The sequence below is a fragment of the Crocodylus siamensis genome, chromosome 2, assembly GCF_052110815.1.
Source record: "Crocodylus siamensis isolate JL-2025a chromosome 2, ASM5211081v1, whole genome shotgun sequence".
Classification (NCBI taxonomy): domain Eukaryota; kingdom Metazoa; phylum Chordata; order Crocodylia; family Crocodylidae; genus Crocodylus; species Crocodylus siamensis.
In genome coordinates this window covers 48808237-48832371 of record NC_143396.1, presented here as the reverse complement: position 1 = coordinate 48832371, position 24135 = coordinate 48808237, and the positions used below count along the sequence as shown (strand labels likewise).

At 40.8% G+C, this 24135-nt stretch overlaps 2 protein-coding genes across 25 annotated transcripts in view; one reads left to right on the top strand and one right to left on the bottom strand.

The window, feature by feature from the left end:
- The window catches only part of APBB2 (amyloid beta precursor protein binding family B member 2), a 291766-nt gene extending 278342 nt beyond the window's left edge, over positions 1-13424 (top strand). For 13 of the 23 annotated variants that reach the window (XM_090035804.1, XM_090035801.1, XM_090035806.1 and 10 more), the window contains 6 exons: positions 4410-4524; positions 5200-5341; positions 6357-6440; positions 6994-7109; positions 8232-8411; positions 10044-13424. In XM_090035804.1, coding sequence (XP_089891930.1) covers positions 4410-4524; positions 5200-5341; positions 6357-6440; positions 6994-7109; positions 8232-8411; positions 10044-10211 — 805 coding nt within the window. In that variant the 3' untranslated portion in view covers positions 10212-13424. The remainder of the gene's footprint in view (positions 1-4409; positions 4525-5199; positions 5342-6356; positions 6441-6993; positions 7110-8231; positions 8412-10043) is intronic. The other 10 variants (XM_090035818.1, XM_090035812.1, XM_090035811.1 and 7 more) reach the window with 3 other exon arrangements.
- The window catches only part of NSUN7 (NOP2/Sun RNA methyltransferase family member 7), a 49236-nt gene continuing 37465 nt past the window's right edge, over positions 12365-24135 (bottom strand). For both annotated transcript variants that reach the window (XM_090035828.1, XM_090035827.1), the window contains 3 exons: positions 22946-23063; positions 16525-17194; positions 12365-14112 (listed from right to left, as the gene is read on the bottom strand). In XM_090035828.1, coding sequence (XP_089891954.1) covers positions 16544-17194; positions 22946-23063 — 769 coding nt within the window. In that variant the 3' untranslated portion in view covers positions 12365-14112; positions 16525-16543. The remainder of the gene's footprint in view (positions 14113-16524; positions 17195-22945; positions 23064-24135) is intronic.

The window sequence follows — 24135 nt, the reverse complement described above, 5'->3', positions numbered from 1 at the left end:
GTTACCTTGGCTAGGTGGTGACAGAAGTAGCATTTTGGATTTGGAATTAGGTGCCTTCTAGAATTACTTTGGGCTTGGAATTAGGTTTCAAAAGAAGTTGTATGGTCTCCATGTCCCCTACTGATGTGTATGACTCTCGGTGTCAATAGGAGTTTTCCACAATACAACCTAGATGGAGAATTGACACTTCTGAGAAGACACCCCCAGCCCATCCCTCTCACTGTTAGGCTGCTGCAGAAAACACTGTGCTTCTGACTTAAACCATAATTGTAGCCTGCTGTGGCCCTCCTTTCTATTTTTTAAAAGAGTTCAGTCTTTAACTAGTTCTGTCTTGCCTCCTGTTTTAGTTGCGTGGTCAGTTTTTAATTGTGCAGTGTCTCATTAAGAAATGGGGTGCATCCTAAATAATGGCACATTTTGCTCATATTGAGCTAAGACTTGATATCTTTGCAGTCAAACAGTGAGACTCAAGGAAACAGGGCAGGATTTCCCTAGGCTGTGGGAGCTTTTGTGCAACATGCATCTGTGAACTAGGAGCACATTGTCTAATGCTATTCAGTAAAGCAAAGTAATTTAAAGCAGTGGTAATGTGCCAAGATATTGCCACAGCTACCAGTCAAGCAGAGTGCAAGAATTTCTAATGCTGTTTTATAATCTTAGATTTCACTGGCAAAATAGCATGCTTTCCAGACAGTAGTGGATTTGCTTTTGTGGCTTTGTCTCATTTTAGATGTTGTATATTTTTTATAATATATTAACCATCTGACAGAGAACTTTATCCCTAACAGAAAACACTACCAGATCTCTTATATTTGAAATTATACATACTGTTCCTCCAAGCTAATGGTCTTCTCTGGCCTTGAGATTACAAAGGACTCTTGAATCTGCACAGGTATCTTTTGATTATAGTAGGTTTCTGCTGAGGGGCAATTGTAAATGACTTAGTGAAGTAACATAGGGCACTCTTCTTCAAAGATCAGCTTGAAAAAACCCTTCATAACTCACTTGTTTACAGGTTCTTGAAGGAGGAGTATTGATTGAGGTGCATAGTGAATGGTAATAAATAGCAATAAAATGGATTTTAACAACCTTTTAAGTTCACAAGTTATTGTGAACACAGATGTTAGCCTTTAATTCAATACTCCATAAGACTCTGATCCCACAGTGGAAAGTACTCTGGAGTCTGACTTCATGCATGTCTTCTGCTAGCTTTAGGCCACAGTCACTACCAATTAACTTTCTTACATAGGGGTTTGTGTGTGAGAGAGAAAGAGAGAGAGAATTCCTATTTAAAAGCACCTTTTTAGAGTTATGATTGCAATTCCATATCCATTAGTTTATGGATGTGGCACTAGTTCTCAACCTTGTTAGACTCAAGGCATCCCTCACTAGACTTAAGGCAACCAGTGGAAAATGTCAGCTCTTAGTTTATGTTTGCTTTTTGACTAAATAAAAATAATAGAGTGATTCTTGTGTTACGAAGAACTCAGGAAGACTACAATGGGTCAGAATTTTTTTTAACAGTGTGGATTCTTATTTGAAATCTTTGGGTTTCTCTTGTGAATCGTGTTCACACACTTAACAGTCTAACATTGTGTGGCTATCCATAGCACTCCTGAATGGATCTCTGTAGCACTCTGGTTGTGAATCACTAGTTTAGAGAGCATGGTTAGCATGTTGCAGTTGTAACTAACTAAATGTTTCCAAGTGAAATGACAAGTGAAAAACAAAAATGTTATAAAGAATAAATTAGAAGGTGGTAGTTCAAAACTGCTTCAGAACTATGTACTCACCGTGCCAAAACCAATTGGGAATCTCTTCTGAAGTGTTAGTACGGCTTTAGAACCCTAATCACTTACCAGTTTGCCTCCAAGCCCTTCAGCAGAGCTGTTAGTCGTGAAAGGTATAACATTTACAAGTTTTGTGTAGCTCTCAAGCTCATTTTTTTTTCTATAGCTAGTAGTTTTCTAGTACAGCTGAACTATAACCCTTCCCGTGGTTCACCTTAAGGCCTAGTGAAAGGAGACCATCTGGAATTCTTAGTTTTACTTTTGAAATGCTGGACCAGGGAGCTGTTCTGACTGATATCAGCTGAATATTGAGCTTACTGTCCATGGCAGCAACAAAAAAAAGTATGTAACTAGGTAGGCACTACCAAAGTTTCTTAGTAATGGGGCTCCTTCAGGACTGCTGCTCTTGTGATGTACACATGGTCCAGTGTATTCCACAATCCCATAATTGTGAAACATGGGTTTTGGTTTTTCTTAATCCTTATTTTTAAGTATTAGTAAGAATTGGAAAGAGAACCTGGTGAATTTTAACTAAATGTAAAGCCACCTATGTGTTGATAATATCCTATATCAGCAGGCGGCCTGGGCTGTGAACTGCTGTTCCATTCATTGCAGAGATGCTGATGGAAAGCCAGTGATTTAAACCTAACTGTGCTATTTCGTGGGTGATAAGCTTTGGCAGAAATGGTCAGATGACGTGCCTAATTCTGCACCTTCCTTTGGTATCCGAAGCCAAGTTACTTCTTAGGGGTGCTCAACTTCCAGCCCATGGGCCATATCCAGCTGACTGTACTGTGAGGACTGCCCCCCCATGAGGCTTCACGCAGGTCTGGAAATTTGGCAGCGGGAGAACGGTGATACAGCTCCTCTGCTGCCAAACCTCCAGACCCATAGGGAGCCCCAGATCCTGCACACTGGATCTGGCACCCAATCCCGGCTCACAGAGCTGGGCGGAGGCGGTGTCAAGCCTCAGGGCTAGACCGTCTGGTCAAAATCTGGAGTGCAGGGGATGGGAGGGGGTGGTGCTGGCCACCAAATGGGCCCCTCCCCACTCGCATGGTCCGTGGGGCTGAGAGGCTGAGCACCACTGCCTTACTTTGTCTTCCAAAGCCTCCAGCCTCCCTCTGAGAATCTCAGTATAAAATTCCTCAACTTTGTTTTTCAACAAGCAAAAATAATCTTAACTCAATATCAAATGAGACCCTGTCAGGGGTACTAACTCCCTGCAGAACACATGTATATATTATGGTCTGTTTTTACTGGGGAGGTGTCTCCTCCCGTATGAGGACTCCTTGATCCCCTAAAAGGGTGGAGCTGGTGGGAGGACTTACTTGTCCTCTGTCCTGCTCTAAGCACAGAGGCATCAAATGGGATCTTCAGGAAGGATGCAGCGTCTGAGGCGTAGCTGTCCCTGGCTAATCTAATGCTAGCCACCCACCCAGTATACTTTGACTGGACCCTCCACTGGTGGAAGGGAAGAGCAAGGCAGAGATCTGAGGTTGGCAGGAAGTACTGACCAAGCAGGATTGACTTGCACTGTTCAAGAGACAAAAAAGGGGAAATCGAGGAGGGCAGTAGCCAGCAGAGGGAAACAGTTGAAGCAGTTTTGCGTGGTCCATATTGTCTTCGCTGTATATTCAGTCGTGCCTTCCTATATGGGCGCATGGCCTGCTTGCACTGCAGTACTTGCTTCAGGCTTCCCACCTACAAAACGAATTAATAGAAATCTCTGCCTCTTGGAAAGGGTTGGGAGGATAAATTAGAAGTGCAGCACTTTGAAGATGTTACAGTTTTGGGCCAGGGACAGGTTTGATAGGACTGAGTGTCCTGAAAAACCGCCAATGGCTGCCAAGTCTTTCCAGGCCCCATCAAATACCGCTGCCATCACCACCCTCAGCACTAGCCTTTGTGTTCTTGGACCAAGCTCAGCCCTTGAAGGAACTGGACACAGGTCAAAACAAGCTTGGTGTTCCCTTCTAGGTGCTGCAAAGATTGCCCATGAGTGGTCAGTATTGTGCAAAGCATCTGTTGTTGTTGTTGTCGTTACAAGACATTTGCCATAAAGTTATTTAAGATTTGAAAAAGTAGCAAGGTCAGAAATCTAAGCCAATTATTATTTCAGCAGGTTGACATCATATTTACATGTTGACATTTCTCTTCTGCAACAGGATCTTTAATTGCTATCTGCGTATTATAAGCACTTTCTATAACACTCCAAAAACATTTTTTCTTTATTCAGGCTGTTGTATGCCGTTTGCCTTAATTTTAGAAGATAAAAAGAAAAGAACAGTTTCTCTCTCCTTTATCTATTTTTCCTTCTGCATTTAATGAAATATTCTTGTAAATGTCCCCATACATTTACATTAGCAGTAGGAGATATAGGTTGAAAGTTCAATGAGTTTTCAATGGTAGCAAGTTGTAATTAGCTCTTTAATTATATACATTAAGCATCAAAGCTTAGTAATGTGTTCCATGGATATGCAATTTAATGCATTTGTGGCTCTGTTTTGGCTATGGAATGTTTTTTTTCTCTGACAACTCAGACATATCCTTCTTAAATTAAAGCAGTTGTTTTGTAGCTGCAGCGGTTTCTAATGTGTTAATTTTTTTTTTGCACAGAGACTTTGCTTATGTAGCAAGAGACAAAGACACAAGAATTTTGAAATGTCACGTATTTCGATGTGACACACCAGCAAAAGCCATTGCCACAAGTCTGCACGAAATCTGTTCTAAGGCAAGTGAATTTAAATAACCTATTCTTTTACTAACCACTTGAGTAGTTCTGAAGGGTGCTATATAATCAGTCCTCTATTGCCTTCTTTTGTTCTTATTTTTTATCTCTGATGAGAAATGACTCTAAGAATTTTTGGAAGGGGTGTGAGTGGCACCAATAAACTATGGAAAGATGAATGTTATAGATTCTTGAAACCCATGATGTCTCTAGGAATTGGACCAATGTGTACAGTCTAAAGATTTTTTGTTAATATAAATGGAAGTTGTGGGATGTTAAGTAGAAAAATAATAGTAGCAAATTATATCTCAAATGTCAAATACTAGATTAAATTATGTTCTTTTGGGAAACAGTACTTGAAAAGAGCTGTTAAAATGGTATCGTCTGTTTAAAAGCCCTACTTCTGTCTAAATTTTTTTGCCTACTACATGTACAAGTAATACAAGAATCTCCTGTAGTATTTGTAGCAGTAGTAAGTGCAGATTAGAGACTGGGTTTCCTCTTCCTATATCTGTCATGGATGTAGGGAGCTTGGAGTTCTATGCCTCAAAAAAATTGTAAGTAAATAAAGGAAAACTAATTTTAGTATCTTAAAAGGATGCCTTATAATCGCATGCATCTGATATATTGTGGACTTCAGAGATTAGGGTTGTAATAAGAGTAAATTTATACTTGTAGTTACTACTATACTATATGTTGGAAAAAATGCTGTATTATCGCCGTCTTCTTCAGATTATGGCTGAACGGAAGAATGCTAAAGCTGTGGCTTGCAGCTCATTGCAAGACCGGACAAATGCCACCCTAGATGTTCCTCTGCAAGGTACTGTGTCAGAATTTAATATCCATGTCATGGCCCCATTTTAGAGAGTGCCTTAATAATATTGTTTTTAACTAAAATGTAGTAGACACAAAGGTTACCAGGATCTTTTAAATACTGTAGCTGACAGTCTTTGTTACATTAAAAATATGTTATTGTTTGTGTTCAGAGTAATGCAGTCTTGTTTGGTTATATTGACTTGTTCATTTCCTCTGATTTACTTTAAGATACAATTTAGCCATGGAAATGCTATGCCAGGCTGGCTTACAAGTAAAATGTATTCCAATTAATCATAGGTTTATAGCAGAGGAGTTGCAGCAGATTCAAACTTCTTCCGGGTTTCAGCATCAGTTGTAAGGTTCAAAGCCTAGGAAGAAGCCAATCTGCTGCACCCCTTACTGCATCATAAAAGAAGAGTGCCTTTGTGTATTTTTATTAATGTAAGATTAATAGTAGAAGTTTTGACAGCATTCCAGATTAGATATACAAACATCTTCTAGTGAACTTAATACAAAAATGTGTTAAATCCACTAGCTTTCATCAGATATCTCAACCCTTATTTTGTCATGGGGGGTTTTTTTGGGTGTGGGTTGTTTGTGGTTTTTTGCATCAGTTGCTATTCAGACAGAGATACTGGTTTGTCCTGGCACACAGGTGGGACATTTAGTAGGTATAGCATTAAAAATAGAGTGCCCAGTTGTATGGTATGTGACACTTGCTCTGTGTGTCTTAGTGACATGTTTATACAAATATCGCCTTATATCCTAGTGGTAGAACATGACCCAGTTTTAGTTTACAGAAATTAAGAGTTGTATCACCTCCTCCTCCTCAGTTCCCTTAGAAAGTACTTGGTATATCCCTCCTGTCTAAGCTGGAGGGGGAGCAGATCCATTGTAATCAATACAATATCTTCTGAGTGCAGTTCCCTGGTAAGCTATTTTCTATGGTCAGTGAAATAAAAGTATATTTTACCTGCTGTGAATGTTGATAAACAGAAATTGATTTTTTTCCCATGCAGTAGATTTCCCAACACCAAAGACAGAGCTGGTACAGAAGTTCCATGTGCAGTACTTGGGCATGTTACCTGTAGCTAAGCCTGTGGGTATGTAATACTAGTGCTCTTATCTAACCATAGACATTACTTGCATAGTATCTAAGGGGCTCGATTCTGGCTAGCCATAGCCAGATGGGCAGAGGGCAGGGAGCAGAAGCACTCTTTACTTGTATTCCAGCAACATACAACTCACTGCTAGGCCTGCAAAGGGAAAGAGCATGGGGCTAGCTAGTGCATGTGATCTCGCTCAGACCCACACTTCCTTAGGCAGGATGCTGAGGGGCTGCTGCTGGGGCAAGGCCCTTTTGTAGCACCTTTCCCCAGAAGAGTAAGGAGAAGGCCTAAAGGGATAGAATGAGACACCTAAATGACCTGCCGTCCTCTTAAGTGTCAGGATTCTGGCAGCTATTCTGCTTTTATAGACTGAGAAATAAAACGTGAACTAATAACATGAAAATCTTCTGAAACCCTACCACCACCCCCGTCAAACACCTTGTAGTTCAGAAGTCTTTTTTCTACTTCAACATGGAACTAATACCTATTTTATTCTTTTTTATTTATGACTATTATAATCCTGTTTTTTCTTCCCTTTATACTTTAGGAATGGATACACTGAACAATGCTATAGAGAGTCTCATGACTTCCTTGAGCAGGGAAGACTGGATGCCAGTTACCATGAATGTTGCTGATGCCACCGTCACAGTCATCAATGAAACAGTGAGGCAGAAATACTTTGTTTAGAATGTATTAACATACTAATCTGAATATTGCAATCTCAGCAAACTAGAAAAACCCATCTGTAATAGCATTTCCTAGAGTTTATTCCATTATTTGACATCTTTTCAGTGCTGTCTCTCTATGCAGATGAGTGCTTTTTGGTAGACAGAGAGATTAAAGAAGCTCCTGGTTTAGTGTTTAACACAGTGCATCAAGTATCTTACCTGTCACTTTGTTTTTGGTGTAGTTTTATATGCCCTTCAAAATATACCCCTAGAAATAACTGCAAATGTTTAGTAGGGAGAAAGCAAAGTATTAGCCAGAGAAAACCTGAGCAGGGTGCAGGGTCCCACCTCCAGACACACGGAATATGGTGGCGGATTCGGCAGCAAGAGGCCCGGGGGGTGGGGGGGGTGGGCTGCCGAGTAGCCAGGCGTGAAGCCAGCAGCAGCATAGTCACCGCAGCCTCTCCGCCTGGCTCTGCAGGGCCTGGGGCAGTTGCCCCAGTTGATACCCCCACCTAGGGACAGTCCTGGTGTTAGCATTACCTTTTACTAAGAGTTTTAAGCCTAATGTTGTTGGACTTAAACACCAAACTGTTGTCCTACCCTACCAGGCTGTACTCCTCTCTTACTCTCTGAGAAGTGAGAGCAGTTTCTTTTAACCTGCTTCATGCTGCTGCTGCTCTATAGAGCATGTCCCCAGATATACCAGTAAGAATGAATCTTTAAGAAATACATCTCTGTCCCTGCAGCCCTAAATTATCCTTCTTTCTCAGCACTGATGATTAGGAGAGTGAGTGATAATTAGGGGATAACTAAGGGAATTTTTTTTTTTCATGTCTGGACCTGATATATTTTTTAAGCCACCACAGCCTCTCTTATGCAAGACATATACCTAATATGAGTTGCAACCACTGGAGTCTTGCTTTTCTCATTGGTGTTAACCTAAATTAACCTTCAGAGTTAATTTACCTTAGTATCTACCTTGCATGTTGATGAAGCTGTAGGTATACATCATATTAATTTGGCATTACTTCTGGCATCTTATTTGGGTATTTATCAATTCAAAATGTATCCGCTACATTGTACTAATGATGAATAATCATTACCCCTTGACCAGAATGAAGAAGAAATCATGGTGGAATGTCGTGTACGATTCCTGTCCTTTATGGGAGTGGGCAAAGATATCCATACATTTGCCTTCATTATGGATACAGGAAACCAGCATTTTGAGTGCCATGTTTTTTGGTGTGAGCCAAATGCAGGCAATGTATCAGAAGCTGTTCAAGCTGCTTGCATGGTAAGTGATCTTTTACAAATGGAGTTGTAGCGATCACTGACTCTTTCACTCCTTCAAATTGTAATCATTCCAGAGTTGCAGTTCACTCCTGTGGTAGTTGAAAAGTGATGTATTTAGTCCTTCAAATATAAACATTCTTTGAGATCTTCAAACTGAAGTAAGGGAATAAGGCTCCTATTCTAAGCTTATCTCCCATCCCTTTATTCTCATTATATGATTCTCTGGCACTGGGCAATTTGACAGACATTTTACAAGTAATGATAAGCGCTGGGCCTCTCTAGCACCTTGCCAAATTGGAATAGATATTCCAATTATAGACATAAATTGACCTATGGGAAGTTTTCATTTACATTTAAAAATCAGACTCTGAAATTTTACATGTGCAATTCATCTTTAAAGGCCCTGAGCTCCATGGCATTATTGAAGGATTTCAGGTAACAAATATACAGATCTTTCAGCATGTTTTTAAAAGAAGAAAAGCAAGAGCATATTTATATTATAGTATTTTGTACTGTGGAGTCCAGAGCATTTGTATTCCTGTGGTTTGCAACCAGCTTAACTCACAGCAGCTTGCTGAATTAAGGACAAAGCAGTGAGAGAGAGCTGAAGGAGAAGCATGCCTTTGAAATAAAATCTTCACCAAACAGCTGGAACACCCCAGACATCCTACAGAACTGTTCACTATAGTTCTGTGTACCTTGTTTACTTTGCAAACCCCTCATCCTTTGAGGGCAGTGGGGGCAGGATAAGACTGTAAGCCTGCCAGATATCTAGGTTGTACTGTACTATCATAGGCACAGATACTTGTTCGGTGGTATCTAGAAAAGCAGAATGCACCTAAAAGCTTTGGATGGTCTATGCAGCAGTGCTCAGGAGTCCAAACAACAGCCTAGGCCGTCACTGTACTGGACACTGTGCAGACAGAACAAAGAGATGGTCTCTTCCCAAAACAGCTTCCAGTCAATGTCAAATTGTGCATCAAAGACAAATGCAAAGGTCTGCCCAGAACCATTTATCAGTAATTTTAGTGCTATTATGAGAGCAGTCATTGAACCTGTACAGTTGTAGAAACTAGCACCACATAAGCTTCTAAAATAAAGACAGAGGTTCATGTGATGCTTTAGGCCGATCTGGAAAACCATTCTGGCTTTGAGAGGCAGAACAGCAAAAGCTCCATCGGTTCTCAAAAGACTTGCTGTGAACGATATACATATAAGATGAAGACCATATGGGGGGGACAGCACGTGTCCCAGCCCAGAAGCTGTTGCAGGAGCCCACCGGGGCTTCCCCTGGGTCCTACTGCCCCTGGTTCCTGTTATTTTTGACAGGAACCAAGGACAGATGAATTTCCTAAATTTTTTAGGTGCCCCGTGGGCTGTATAGAATGGCCTCATGGGCTGGATCTGGCCTGCAGGCTGTATTTTGCCCACCCATTTTAGGGTAAGGCTCTGTGCTCTAGAGCCATTTCCACCCATAGATATGCTGGCCCCTTTCCTCCTGGTTTCCATAGGGCTCTGTCTGTATACAGATTCAGAAGAGCTGACCGTACAATATAAAAACAGATTGCATTTCTGATTGATCTGAAGCTATTGAATGTACTAACAACTTCAGAACTCCTTTACTTTGTTACAGTTACGGTATCAGAAGTGCTTAGTAGCCAGACCTCCTTCGCAGAAAATTCGACCACCACCTCCTCCTGCAGACTCGATGACCAGAAGAGTTACAACTAATGTAAAAAGAGGAGTGTTGTCCCTCATTGACACTTTGAAACAGAAACGCCCTGTCACTGAAATGCCATAAGAGGATTCTTGTAACACTTAACCCAAAATATAGTAGCTACAGTAAGGAAAATGAACTGATGATGCTCAGCCTTCCATCTGAAATTGCTGATGCTTTGTCTTCAGAGAATTTACCCGTATCAAAACAATGTTAGACAAGCATGTTCTCTTGTTCTTGCCACCATCGTGTGATATGAAAAGAAGCATGAATAATTTTTTTCCTGTCAGTGAGTTACATCATGAGCAATGGAAGGTCTATTTCTGATTGTAAATATTATGAACATTACCTAAATTCACACACACAAAGAATATGGCCACATCCCTCCTAGAGAACTAATGCTAAAAAGCTTGGAGTGAATGATGCCTGAGTTAATAGTCTCACCATCTTGAGCTGGATTTGTCACAAGCAAACCTTAAATCCTACAGCACTTTTCCCTATTTTCAACACTGGAGTAGGTATTGAGTAGTTACCATTGACTTATAAATACCAAGTTTTATTTTCCAAAACTGCACCTATTAGTTTTAAAGTGTCTGTTGGAATCAGTCTAGGAACTATTTAACAACTCGCCCTGAAATGCTTTTGAACCATGCTAACCATATTTCATCTACTGTTTATATATTATGACCTTGGAGAAGAATTGTTTTAATACCAAACTGATGCTTAAGATATTGGAAAAGTTTTAAGCAATACAAATCAGGGTGCATCAGCTTCACCTGTTCATCCTCAGACAGACACGTGTACCTGGTAGCTGTTAAATTTATTCTCCAAAGTCCTGCAGCATGCAACAAAAATGTGATTTGCTTCAGATAGGGTTTATCCCTATCCCAAGTCAGCAGAGCCCATCCAGAATTGTGCAGACAAGGAAACTATACCATTTTCCCTAGATAAAACTATGACCTTTTTCTCTGAACAAGCTTTCAGGTGAAGGCCTTGTGACACGGCTTTTCCCGTTGGAACTTGAGAATTTGTGGTCCAGTTAAAACCTACATGGGCACAAAGGAAGAACAATCACATTTTTGCTGCGTTTGTGTGTACCTCGTCCTGTGGAGTTTTGTTTTACTTTCATTCATTCCCTTTCTGTAGCAGCTTTCAACAACAGGTTGAAACAGCGATACAGTTGTTCTGACAATGGGGCTTCTAGTAGCACAACCTAGTTTTGATATTTCTGCTTCAAAAAGTCCAATTATGTTGGTCCACACCACAGCAAGTTCCTTGGCAACAAACCATAAGGTATTTCCCCAGATTTGTGAGTTTTAAATACACTTAGCTGTGCTGACACTAATTCTGAAGAGAGATTGTTGAAGGTTGACAGATCCACAGTTTGACCTATTTGGTCTTTCTTTATTCACAAAAGGGTTTTGTGTTTTAAGTAAATGCTTTCTTGTATTTCTTCCCTTAAAATTACTGTTGGTAGCTATATATGGGCACCCCTCTGGTAAATGAATTAGGCTGAGTATGAGGTAGCTGAATACATTTCAGCTTTGAGCTTGTAGAATTACTATTAAAAACATCAGGGGAAAAAGCTGTTAAATGAACTGAGCCTATATGAAATGGGGCAGCTGAGGGGCCAGAGTGAGATACCTAACTGTAGCTTTGGGGGTAGCATTGGAGGAGGTGGCACTGAAGTGCTCCTTAGGCCAGCGGTTATTATTTATGTTCTTTTAGCAGTACCTAGCACAAAGGGACACCGACCTGGCTGAGACCTCTTACAGGATACTACAGCACAAAGATATACATTTAGCCTGCGGTTCCAGTTCAGCAAGGTGTTAAAAGTGCATATGTGATACTAAACACACACATAAAATTCAGGTGTATGCTTAAATCCCTCACCATAGTAGTTGTGTGCCTCATCCTGTTCTGGAGAATCAAGGTTTGAAGCAGCCTCCATATACATTTGCTCCTTCTGTCTCTGGCTTCTGACACTGGTGATATCAGTGAGTCACTAAAAGCAGGACTCAAACTAACTCTTTTCCCACTTGCTCCCAAACAGCTATTAAATGATAACAGTCCCCAGCCATTACCAGTCTGGTTGATTCTGTAATCACTGGTCTGAAGACAGGAGGCTGTATATTCATTATCACTCTCCTGAACCAATCACTTGCCATTTTTTAATTATAGGAAATACCCTGACAGTGAGCATTTCAAGTTTCAAATTGAAAGCATGCCAGGATTGAGATTTACAACAGTCCCACATCAGTGAGATTTAAATAATATAGCTATCAGCAGTGTTCCCCAGATGGCCAAACCAAGACCTGTTCTTCCTATAATTATAGAGTTGCTTTAAAAATCACATTAGCCACTCCCTGTTGTGGTGCAGTTTTGTCCAGACTGTTCAGTAGCAAAACAAATAAGAGTCATATATGCAATCCCAAAAAGCAGTGAGGAGATGAAAGAGAAATGTTTGGAGGTGTCATTTGCATATACTTTGTCTTAAAAATAGTCTGGTATACTTTACCAAAATACTGGCCAAGACCTTGATTCTGCAAAACCCAGGTACCTTAAACATGTGAGTAGTCTCTTTGGCTTCCAACAGGATCTTTATGCTCTTCAAGGCTAAGTGTATAACCTAAGTGTTTGGAACAAGGGTTAATTTTTTGCAAAGCCAAATATCTTAAAACAATAGGTTAAGACACTTTCTGCCATGGCCAAAAAGTATGTATGGTGCGTGTGAAAGAGCAAATGCTAGTGTTTTACCCAATGTTGTAGTGACACTTCAGTTATCTATGCATTTTTGTATCTAGTGATCCTGTAAGCAGACAGCCATGTTCACTATGCCTCATACGTCTCATGTCATTTTTTAATTAACCTGTTAAATATAGCTTAAAATATTTTTATTTATTCTATTTTTACTGAAATATCCTGCTTTATTATGTTGACTTATCTTTACTAGAAATGGTCTCACAACTTTTCCCATGCTATGTAATCTCCGTGTACTATAGGTTGCCTAAAAAGGTGGGTTTTGTAATTTGTAGTCAGTTTTATTGAAGTATGTAAAAGAAATGGCAAAAATGTGTAAAGCTGTCGTCTTATTTTTTAAATGCAAACAGTAAGTTGAGGCAGATATCACATCATCTCATTAAAACGTTCTATTGAGGAAGCAAGATTTATTGGCACTGCAAAAGTCTGTAGTTGGAAGCCTTTCCTTTGAAAGCTACGGCAAGCCTTGGTGCTCTCTTTAGGTCTTATTTAAACTACTTACTGTTTCATTTAAAAAAAAAAAAGATTATGAGACACCTACCAGACAGTTGCACAGGAACAAAATAAATGTATAAAAGGGCATGGATCTCTTACAGTGAAGATTTCTTGGGGATGAATGCTGTATGCAGTTACTTCTACCGCTTCAAAAAAACCAAAAACATAAGCCCTTAAAAGAGGAATGGAAAGCTGTGGAATAGATTGAGCTTGTTCTGTGCCATAGACAAAGATTTTAAATTCCTTTTCTTTTAATTGTATCAAACGTTCCATAAATCATTGAAGCAGGGATATGAAAGTGTTAGTAAATCACTTGTGGAAAATGGAGCTATTCTTATTTCAATAGCTGATATTGGCTCAAGTGTTAGAGCCCACACCTTAGTACCATTACTCCTTTATGTGGCAGGCTTAGTTATCTTAATACTTTGCTAAAACCTGTGCTGTACAGTCAGCAGAAGTAGGTTTGATTTATTTTAATATCTGCAAAAGAGAAAGGAAAACACACCCACTGTTTATCAGAGTTCAGTGTTACATAAAGCAGCTGACTGAATCTGAAAAGGATTTTTTTTTTGTTGCTGTTGACCACTTTTACACATTAAATGTAATCTGTTGTGAGAATAAATTTAGCTGCATAAAATGTCTCGTCTCTCTTGTCACTGGTCCATGATATTTGGAAACTGGTATACTTCTTGGGAAATGCCGTTCAACAGCACTGGACACTTCCTTTGTCCTAAGGAAGGAAAGAGATTTAATGCATTTTGAATTGTTTGGTGGTAACTTAAAAGGATTAAATTAATCTCTTGGGTTAAAGAGAGGATGGCAGTAATAATCCTACCACTATACTGCCTTTAAGAAGTCCTAGAAGACTTTACCCAGAGGGATGGGAGGACGGTGAGACAGGAAGCAATTGTAATGAATTTTTAGTGAGCTAGTGAACCTTTCACCTACAGCTTGCTGCTGTTATTCACGCTCACAGTAAGGACTTCTGCAGGAAAAAGGTAGTGTCAGGATTCAAACATGCATACCAGGCTTGGAGAAGGAAAGGAATAAGCAGGACAAGCTCAGCTGCTCAGGGCAGGTCTGTTCTTTCCTGGAGCAACAGGATGGTTTTCTCTGCTTTTCCCATCACTGTGACTGCAGCAGCCAACTTGGGAAAAGAGGAGGAGCTGACTGGCCTTAAGTCAGGACTGGAAATGTCATAAGTACATCAGGAACAGGAATGACACTGAAGGATAAAATGGAAACAGACTTCATTGCTGTGCTAGGGGCTGGGCAGACATAGCAATGAAAGTTCATGTTGCTTAGCTTTGGAGAAGCTGGCCACGCACAGTTGTTTGATATAAGTGCACACACCTGGGAAGGATACGACTGAGTGACAATTAAGGTTTTCAAAAATTCCCATCAATTTTTAACCTGTGGGGCTGATGATACTACATATCTGACAGATCAACTGTAAATGTGTCTTTTGTACAGTCCTGAGGAGAGGTCAAGACTTTCACCTTTAGATTTTCAGCACAAAGTATAGCACTAATGTAGGCATTTAATAGTTGTCATTTTATTTTGCATTCATGTAGGAATTGGGAAGTTTAGCAAGTTACCAACTGCAATAGAAAAAAATCATTTCTGTTAATATATTTATGAAGTTAAAGTACATATACTTTTGGCTTAAAGTATAAATGATAGAAAATTATCCTCTAAACCTGAACCTATTTTAAAAATACTACATAATACCTCTGAATTGGCTAGCTGATGTCAATGTTTAGAGAGAAATTCTAAATGAAAATATCCAGCAATTATTTCAAACACAGCAAAGAAGGCTTGAAGTTATTCTTTGCTCCAAGTTCAGAAAAGGCCTGTGAACACTGAAAGAGTTAAGATAGCCTACTGTCAAGCACATCTCATCTCTTCTAACTTTAAAAAAACTTCTAAAAATACTGAAACAGCTAATAATAAATGTTGTTCCTAAACATTAACAACTTTTTATAGATTGAAAATACAATCTACCAAGCAAGATGCAACAATATATTAATTACAAATTAGAATGACTGAGAACATCAGATTTTAGACAAATCTCAAGAACAGTGTATTTTAACTTGATCTTCACAAAGAACTAGAAATGCTTTTTGGCATTCTTCCCCTAACCCACGTCATTTGGCTCAAACAATTTAAATCGATCTCCAAGACACGCATAAAGTCATTGTTTAAATGAACAATATTGGTACATAAAAGAAATCACATTTGTTAGATACAGCATACCTGTACCTGACAGAAGCACTTTTCACCATGAACAAAATGAATGGTAAGAAAGTGGTTCAAAGAGAATGGGGATTTTTCAGGCTCCACCTGGCCTGAGAAGTAAATTTTAAAAGCCATGGCAGCACAATGGCCTCATGTTTGATATTAATTCAGCCTTCATTTTTTAGCATCCAAGTACACATGCAGTTTTAACATGAGGTTTTCTGTTCAATATTTTTCTGAATGTTCCAGCTGTTGCTTATTAAAGTACATCCGCTTGGAAACAAGGACACATTTTTAAGACTATGTATGCACTTGTGTGTTCCCCAGATGCCTGCATGAAATATCTAAGCTGAGAACATACACCTTTGTCATTCACAGAAATCCACCTCTAATTTTAGAAAAGTAGCCTGGCTTGTTTTGACTTTCATTCCCATTCACCAGTGGCATAAATAATGATTGTTATTTTAGCAAACTCAGAAATAACCACTTGAAAGCTGAAGTTGGTAATGAAGCACTTTTTAGAATGCTGTATAAAACTTGTGAAAATTAATCGTAAATTCCACATTCCGGGAAAAATGCAAAAAGTTTTGGTGAAAGGCACCTTCCAAATTTTGTCACATTTTTAAATGATAATTAGCTATATAAAACTTCTTGAGCTCCCCCCCAGTGATTTAAATAATCTCTAGATGTGTTATATGAATTTGACATTAAAAATCTAAAGTTGGATTAAAGCAACTACACAATCTATTGACCCTTTCTCAAAATAGTCCCATGCTATATCCATAATATCCATGAAAAAGGTATGAACTGTAAAGGATCTCTATAGGTAGCTAGTGCATGCTGTAGTTTAAGTGTAGAAAATCACCTACACTTTAAATAAATATAAGTGATTATATCTACAAACCGGTAACAGGAGTCCATCTTCAAAGCCATGGTTGAGGATGTTTAATCACAGCTGAAGGTAATGTTTCTTTCGATTTCATCAGTCTTTTTGACACAGACGGTACAAGCAAGCCATGTGTTGAGCTCTTTATTCCAATCCAGTGATAGTAATAATGGTGAGCTGCAATTCTGGATTTGTTGCCTTGTGGGTTGAAGTATGGCACCATTACTGGAGGCAGAACTATCTCTACAGGTTTTAGTACAACCATTTTATCTTCTGCCCGTGGCTTAATATTTGTCCGTTTCTCAAGGACTTTATTCATAGTTGATGGATTAGGTGTGTTCTTCAACATCCTAGGCAGGGAGGAGTTTGAGACAGGTTTGGTCAGTTTCTTCCCTTGAACAGAACTGTTTGTTTGGCTCAGATTTTTTTTCTCAGAATTACTAACTGCTTTTGATACTGAAATTTCAGAATTAGATTTAACAGATACCATCTCTCGGCCCAAGAATTCTGCAATTTTTGTTTGTGCTGAGCTATCTTTAGGCATGTTTCTTTGCTGCACTACTTTTGATTTCTTCTTCTTTTTCTCTTCTTTCTTTGAGGGTTTTTCTATTTCAATGCCTTCTAATAGTCCTTTGGCTGCAGCACGAGCCAAAATGTCTTTAACAGATACAGACTCAGATGGATCCTTCTGAAAATTAAAGAGGAGACAGTAGTGAGCTAAGCCAAAATATTATTTTAATCCCTTAGTTAGATACCTTATAGCTATTGTCAAGTTCAGCATTATGACCCCACTGTATGTTCTAGAAAAAATACAAATATATGTAAAGCAACAGACTGAGGTCATTAATGACCTAACTTAACTACAGAATCAAGCAGGAGAACTCAAGTCATTTGTGAAAAACACTGCTAACAAAGTTCCTGAATAATACAATGGGAATAAAAAACAAGTATTGCCTTGCATTCAAAGTAATGTGCTCATGCTTTTCAAAAACGTTTATGGTTTTGTAGTGGTGGTCTCCAGTCCATGAGCTAGAACCAGCACAGAGCCTCATCTGGCCTGCAGGGCTCCACACAGGTTTGGAAATTTGTCAGCAGGGGAATGGTGACAATTAACATTGCCACTGCTCCCCCGCCACCAAATTTCCAAGCTGTGTAGCCAAATGACATGGCCCTGTGAGCTGGAACAAGCCAGGGCATCAGGCCTGATCTGGCACATGCAGGGCTGGGGTCCCACACTGCATTGTGCCTGTTTGTCAGCCTGCTGCTGGATCATGTCTTCAAGCTGACCCCATGCACCAGATCTAACCTACGGACCAATTCTACATCATTTGTCCAGCCCACAGCCTAGAAAGGTTGGGTACTAGTGGTCTAGTGCTTGTAGGAAGGAAATGGGATTCTCAACGGTTAGGTTTGGGGCTCCCAACAGATTTGCTGTGGAACAAGTCACTGAAGCACAACTTAATCCCCTCTATCCAGCACTGGTGAGGTCACAGCTGGAGAACTATGTCCAATTTTAGGCCCCTGAACTACAGAAAGGATGTAGACAAATTGGAGAGTCCAGTGGAGGGCTACAAAAATTATTAGAGGGCCAGGGCACATGACTTATGACTTGTGTTGCAGGAACTGGGCTTATACGGTCTGGAGAAGACTGAGGGGATTTAATAGCAGCCTTCAACTACCTGAAGAGGGTATCCAAAGAAGATGGAGCTAGACTATTCTCAGTGGTAGATGACCAAACAAGGAGCAATGGTCTCAAGTTGCAGCAAGAGAAGTTTAGGTTAGATATGAGGAAGAACTTTATCACTAGGAGAGTAGTAAAGCACTGGAAGAGGTCACCCAGAGAGGTGGTGGAGTCTCTATCTTTCAAGGTTAAGACCTGGCAAAACAAAACCTTTGCTGGGAGGGCTATTCTGTAGTTGCTCGGGGATGTAGGGGGGTAGTTAGGAAGGCCAAGGCAGAGATGGAACTGGGACTAGCTTCCCAGATTAAGGACAATAAGAAGTCCTTTTTTACGAAGGTCCCGGGTAATGTGGGGCCCTTGCAGGACGACATGGGTAACTTGGTTGTCACACCAGACGGCAAAGCTAACATGTTTAACGATTTCTTTGCCTCCGTCTTCCTAAGTAGGGACCAGAACAGCCGCCTCCCTGCTGGGCCCCCCTCGGGCCCCGGGGGAGGCACACCTGGGCCACGGGTTAGCAAGGACTTAGTTAGGGAGCTTCTGGAGGGGTTGGATGTATTCAAGTCAGCTGGCCCAGATGATCTCCACCCTAGAGTTCTAAAGGAACTGGCCGGGGTCATTGCAAGTCCCCTGGCACAACTTTATGAGCACTTGTGGTGCTCTGGTGAGGTACCAGAGGACTGGAAGAGGGCCAATGTAGTCCCCATCTTCAAAGAAGGCAGGAAGGAGGACCCGGGAAACTATAGGCCGGTTAGTCTCACCTCGATCCTAGGCAAGCTGTTCGAGAAATTGCTGGCACACATCCAGGAGGGGCCAGCAGGAGACTGCATGCTTAGGGGGAACCAACATGGGTTCATCAGTGGCAGGTCCTGTCAGACCAACCTGGTGGCCTTTTACGATCAGATCACCAGATTGTTAGACGCAGGGGTAGCAGTGGATATAATCTTCCTGGGCTTCTGGAAGGCTTTTGACACGGTCTTCTCACCCTGTTCTCATTAAGAAACTGGGGGGCTGTGGTGTAGACACCCACACAGTCAAATGGGTCGCCAACTGGCTGGAGGGCCGCACCCAGAGGGTGGTAGTGGATGGGTCCTTCTCAACCTGGAAGGATGTGGGCAGTGGGGTTCCATAGGGCTCCGTCCTCGGGCCCGCACTGTTCAACATCATCAGCGATTTGGATGAGGGGGTAAAAAGCACCCTGTTCAAATTTGCTGATGACACTAAGATGTGGGGGGACGTGGGTACATTGGAAGGATGCAACAGGCTACAATCAGACCTAGACAGGTTACAAGGGTGGGCGGACAAGAATAGGATGGGTTTCAACACAGACAAGTGCAAGGTGATGCACCTCAGGAGGAACAACTGGCACCATACCTACAGGTTGGGGAACTCCCCTCTTGTCAGCACGGAGGCGGAAAGGGATCCGGGGGTTATCACTGACTCCAAGATGAACGTGGGTCGGCAGTGTGGAGAGGCAGTCAGAAAGGCCAACCGCACCTTGTCATGCATCCACAGATGCATCTCGAGCAGGTCCAAGGAGGTGATCCTCCCCCTTTATGCGGCACTGGTCAGGCCGCAGCTGGAGTACTGAATCCAATTCTGGGCGCCGCACTCCAAGAGGGATGTCAACAGCATGGAGAGGGTCCAGAGGAGGGCCACTCGTATGATCAGGGGACAACAGGGCAGGCCCTATGAGGAGAGGCTATGGGACCTGAACCTGTTCAGCCTCCAAAAGAGAAGGCTGAGGGGGGATCTAGTGGCCTGTTATAAACTAGTCAGGGGGGATCAGCAGGCATTGGGGCAGTCACTGTTCCCCCGAGCACCGCCAGGAGTGACCAGGAATAACGGTCACAAGCTGGCAGAGGGTAGGTTTAGGTTAGATATCAGGAGGCGCTACTTCACAGTCAGGGTGGCTAGGGTCTGGAACCAACTTCCAAGAGAAGTGGTGCAGGCTCCTACCCTGGGGGTGTTTAAGAGGAGGTTAGATGAACATCTTGCTGGGGTTGTTTCACCCCAGTATTCTTTCCTGCCATGGCAGGGGGTCGGACTAGATGATCTGCTCAGGTCCCTTCCGACCCTAGAAACTATGAAACTATGATCTAGTTGGGGACAGCCCTGCTTTGAACACGGGGTTGGACTAGATGAACTCCTGAGGTCCCTTCCAACCCTAATTTTCTTTGATTCTGTTTGCTCATGCCTTGTTTGAAAATGTCTCCACAGTATTTCAGAATATAGAACAAATGTTTGTAAAGCCTTTGAGATCCTAAGCTGAAATATTAATAAGGGCAATACGACAGTTACTAGCAGAAGTGTACCCAGTGTGGAAAGTTCGTCTAAGCCATAAATAAATTACACAACTGCCAAGGCAGATTAGTGAAAAACAGAAAGTTATCCACATACCAAGGAAGGAAAAGGTTATTTAGACTTGCTAAGGAAAACTGTCATGTAAGTGAAGAACAGAAATTTTAAACTAGACACCTGACAGGGCATGTTTGTATCATGGCAGTAGCAAACCCTGGCCAAGCTATGCCCAACACAGGCTACCTCCCTGCTGCCACACACGGGTTCCAAACCTGGAAATCTGCTAGCAAAGATGCACCAGGGCATCTCTCCATGGCTGTTTTTGAGCCCTCACTCTCCAGTGTGTTTGAGAGGGGACATATTTCTGGAGGCAGCAAGCAGGTAGGCAAGTCATACCAGGGCTATCAGAGTGCATGATTTTTCCTGCCAGGGAAATGGTAGAAGTCTTAGCCCTTTTGAAGAAAAAGAAAATCCTGCACTGACAGGAAATTATTTAACAGGGTTTTTTTCACTTGGAATTCTCTTGTTCTGCTAGAACCCTTCAACTTTTAATCTTCCCACGAGTCGAGCCTTTCATACAGAGTATTGCTGTAATACATTGGGAGAGGGACTGAATGATCAAATAGAGCTCACATATGTTAGTTCTAAGATTAATCACCCGAACAGCTTTTCCATAAAAATAAGAGGCCCTCCCTGCCCCAGCAGAAAAAATACGAGCTTACATTTTCCCCATCTACTTCACCATAGGGACCTTAAAGTGGGTTGTCAGTCACAGTCCTGTCAGTCCAGAGGAACACTGAACCAGTACTGACACAACTATTACTGGGCCAGTCATTGTTAAACAATTTCAAAGGGTGACACTGCAAACACTACAAGGTTATGCTTACTATGACAAAGTGATTGGGCATTTCAATCCCAGTCCTACGCTAGCACAGTCACAATACAGAACCAGTGCCCAAACTGGATGTTACTTTCAACTTAATGGCAACAGAGAAAGTTCCATGTCCAGCCCATTTAAGTAGTTTTACTAGAAGCTTATACCCTGTGCCCGTATAAGCTTGTGTTTTGGAAAGAGCCTTATTCTGAAATATGTAATTAAGTGAGACACAAGCATTTCTAGTTTCAAAAATACTCATTAGAAAAGATCTAAGATTTATAAATTTAAGATGAAAGCAGCTTTGAGTAGGAGAAATTAGATTTCTTTTCAACAGGATCCTTCATTTTCTTTCATTTCAAAAGGAAACCATTTAAATTTTAAAGAGATGACATTGTATGTGTAAATGGATAGTAAATAATTTGTACTGCAGGCAGCATGCAAACGATTCCATTTAATCTAGGAAGATTCCAAGCATCTCTGTGTGATCTAAATCTAAATAAATACTTTGTAAAGAAACATCATTCAAATGATGCTAGGGGCTGTTTTGGCCTGAGTGACTGGGCAAAATACTCAGATTGTTGTAGGTTGCTTCAGTTAGGAAGAGTTTATGGTGGTCAAGTATCTACAATGCAATTGTATTCTAATCATAACATCAAGCCTCTTTCCTTTGGCATTCTCTGAAAACCTTCTCTCTCTGCCTTTCCTCTGGGTCAAGCTACTGAGCTTGTTCAGGCTGTGTCAAGCTTTGTCTCTTTCTGTGTGCTCGCTCTCAGCCATCGAATGCCCCTTCCCAAAACTATTTCTAGCCAAAAGCCCTCCACTCAGAGCATACACAATTCTGCACAGCTTTGTATTTGTTTCAGGAGGATATATGCTTAACTATCTCTTACAGACAATTTTAAACAAGCAACATTTAAATCTATCGGTTTCAGCAGTTTAACCCAACCTATAACAGGGCTGCAATCCTTGTGACGTGACTCCATTCCACAGTCATGTTAAGAGAAGATTCATCTGTTGGCAAGTCTTTGCAAGTTATGCAGGAGTGCTAGGATCCTTCCTGGGCTCTGTATATGTAGACAAACAGGATGACTGATTGTTTTAACTGACTCTAACCACTGGCTCCAAACAACATGCTTTAAGCAGTGTGGCTACCGCACCTTGGTGACAGTGGAGAAAGGTCACAGGAAAAGAATGATACTAGCTGCACACCAGACCTATTCTCCCTAGAATACTGCTGTGATAAAAAAAAAAGATAAAGCAGTAAAACAGACTGCATTGGTCACATGCCCTTCTCTTCAATGCACCAACACCAAATACAAAAGGATGTGCTACAAAGCTTCCAAGATGTTTCGCTCTCATTTGCCTCTCAACAAACTGTTGCCTTGCATCCTTGTCTTTAGTCTTGTTTGTCCAGTGAACACTCTGAGACAAAGGGGGCTAAGCTGAAGTCAAGTCACTTATATATGAAGCATTTTGTATATTGATTTATTAAAAGATATTCAGAAATAAATATAATCTATGAAATATTTCAATTTAGTATTTTTTTCAATGCAGACCCGTTCTGCTTCTTTAGGGCTTACCTCTCTTGCTAGGACTGCTAAGAAACAACAATTGGAAATCTCAGATGGCTCCATTTTGAAGAACGAATCAGAAGAGATCTCTGAGTTGCAGCAGAGAGGAAGAACAGGTGGACTAAGCCTAGGGAATATTACAGATCAAACAATTCTAATGGAAAAGTTCACATTATAATTGCAAATAAATAGAGACACTAAATACCAGTTTGAAGTACAATCCCTAGGTTAGAATCTTTTACAGGCATGCATTAACATTGAACCATATTATTCTTCATTTAATAAACACAATTCTGATTCAAAACAAACTGAGTCCACCAGAATTCTACATTTTTCAATAAGTTATACTGACCATTTACAAACAAAACTATTAACAGAATTAATAAACACTCTTAGATGCCTTTTCTCATGGCTACAAGTACATAGGCACTCTGGAAGGGAAGCTAGGGCCTGGATCCTTCTACTCAATGTTTCATAGTTGGTAGGGTCGGAAAGGACCTAAGCAGATCACCAAGTCCAACCCCCTGCCAGGTTCCCCACTGCCCTCTAGTCTAGCCAATGAATGAATAATAAAAAGAGCAGTGTTTCAGCTTCAAGAAGTGGGGACTATATAATGCCTAACCTGTGGCCGGGCAGTTAGAGCTTTGTCTAGGTTCAAAGCTACACGTGGGTCTCCTTTTTTCCTGAAAGAGTGCTCTAACCAGGGTGGATAAAAATCAATGTTTTTTTTGTTGGTTTTTTTTTTAATGGATTTTTTTATTTAAATAGGATTTTTTTTTTATTTACTCATATTATTTGAGTTTTTTAAAGATGGTTTTTAAAAACTAACATATAAAGATAGTTTTAATTTAAGATATGTTAAAGCTCAGAGATATCATGGAATAGGGATTATAACTTCTAATTATATACTATTTGAGAGAATATATTCATGTAATCTTTTTTGAAGTTTTATAAATAGGCCAAAACAGGCCATGGACTCTTTTAGGGGCCCAATCTTATGGGGTTCTCAGAGGCTCCTCCATAGATTAGTAAAGATTAAAGAAAACTACTCTACCCAATGGGACTCGGCTCAATCTAGAAGATCCCATTGAGCATCTCTGCGATGCTTAGTTTTAGTTCTCAAACAGTGGATTCGTCTCCAGAGGCTAAGGATGTGGTAGTCATGGGGGACCTGAATTTCCCAGACATCTGCTGGGAAG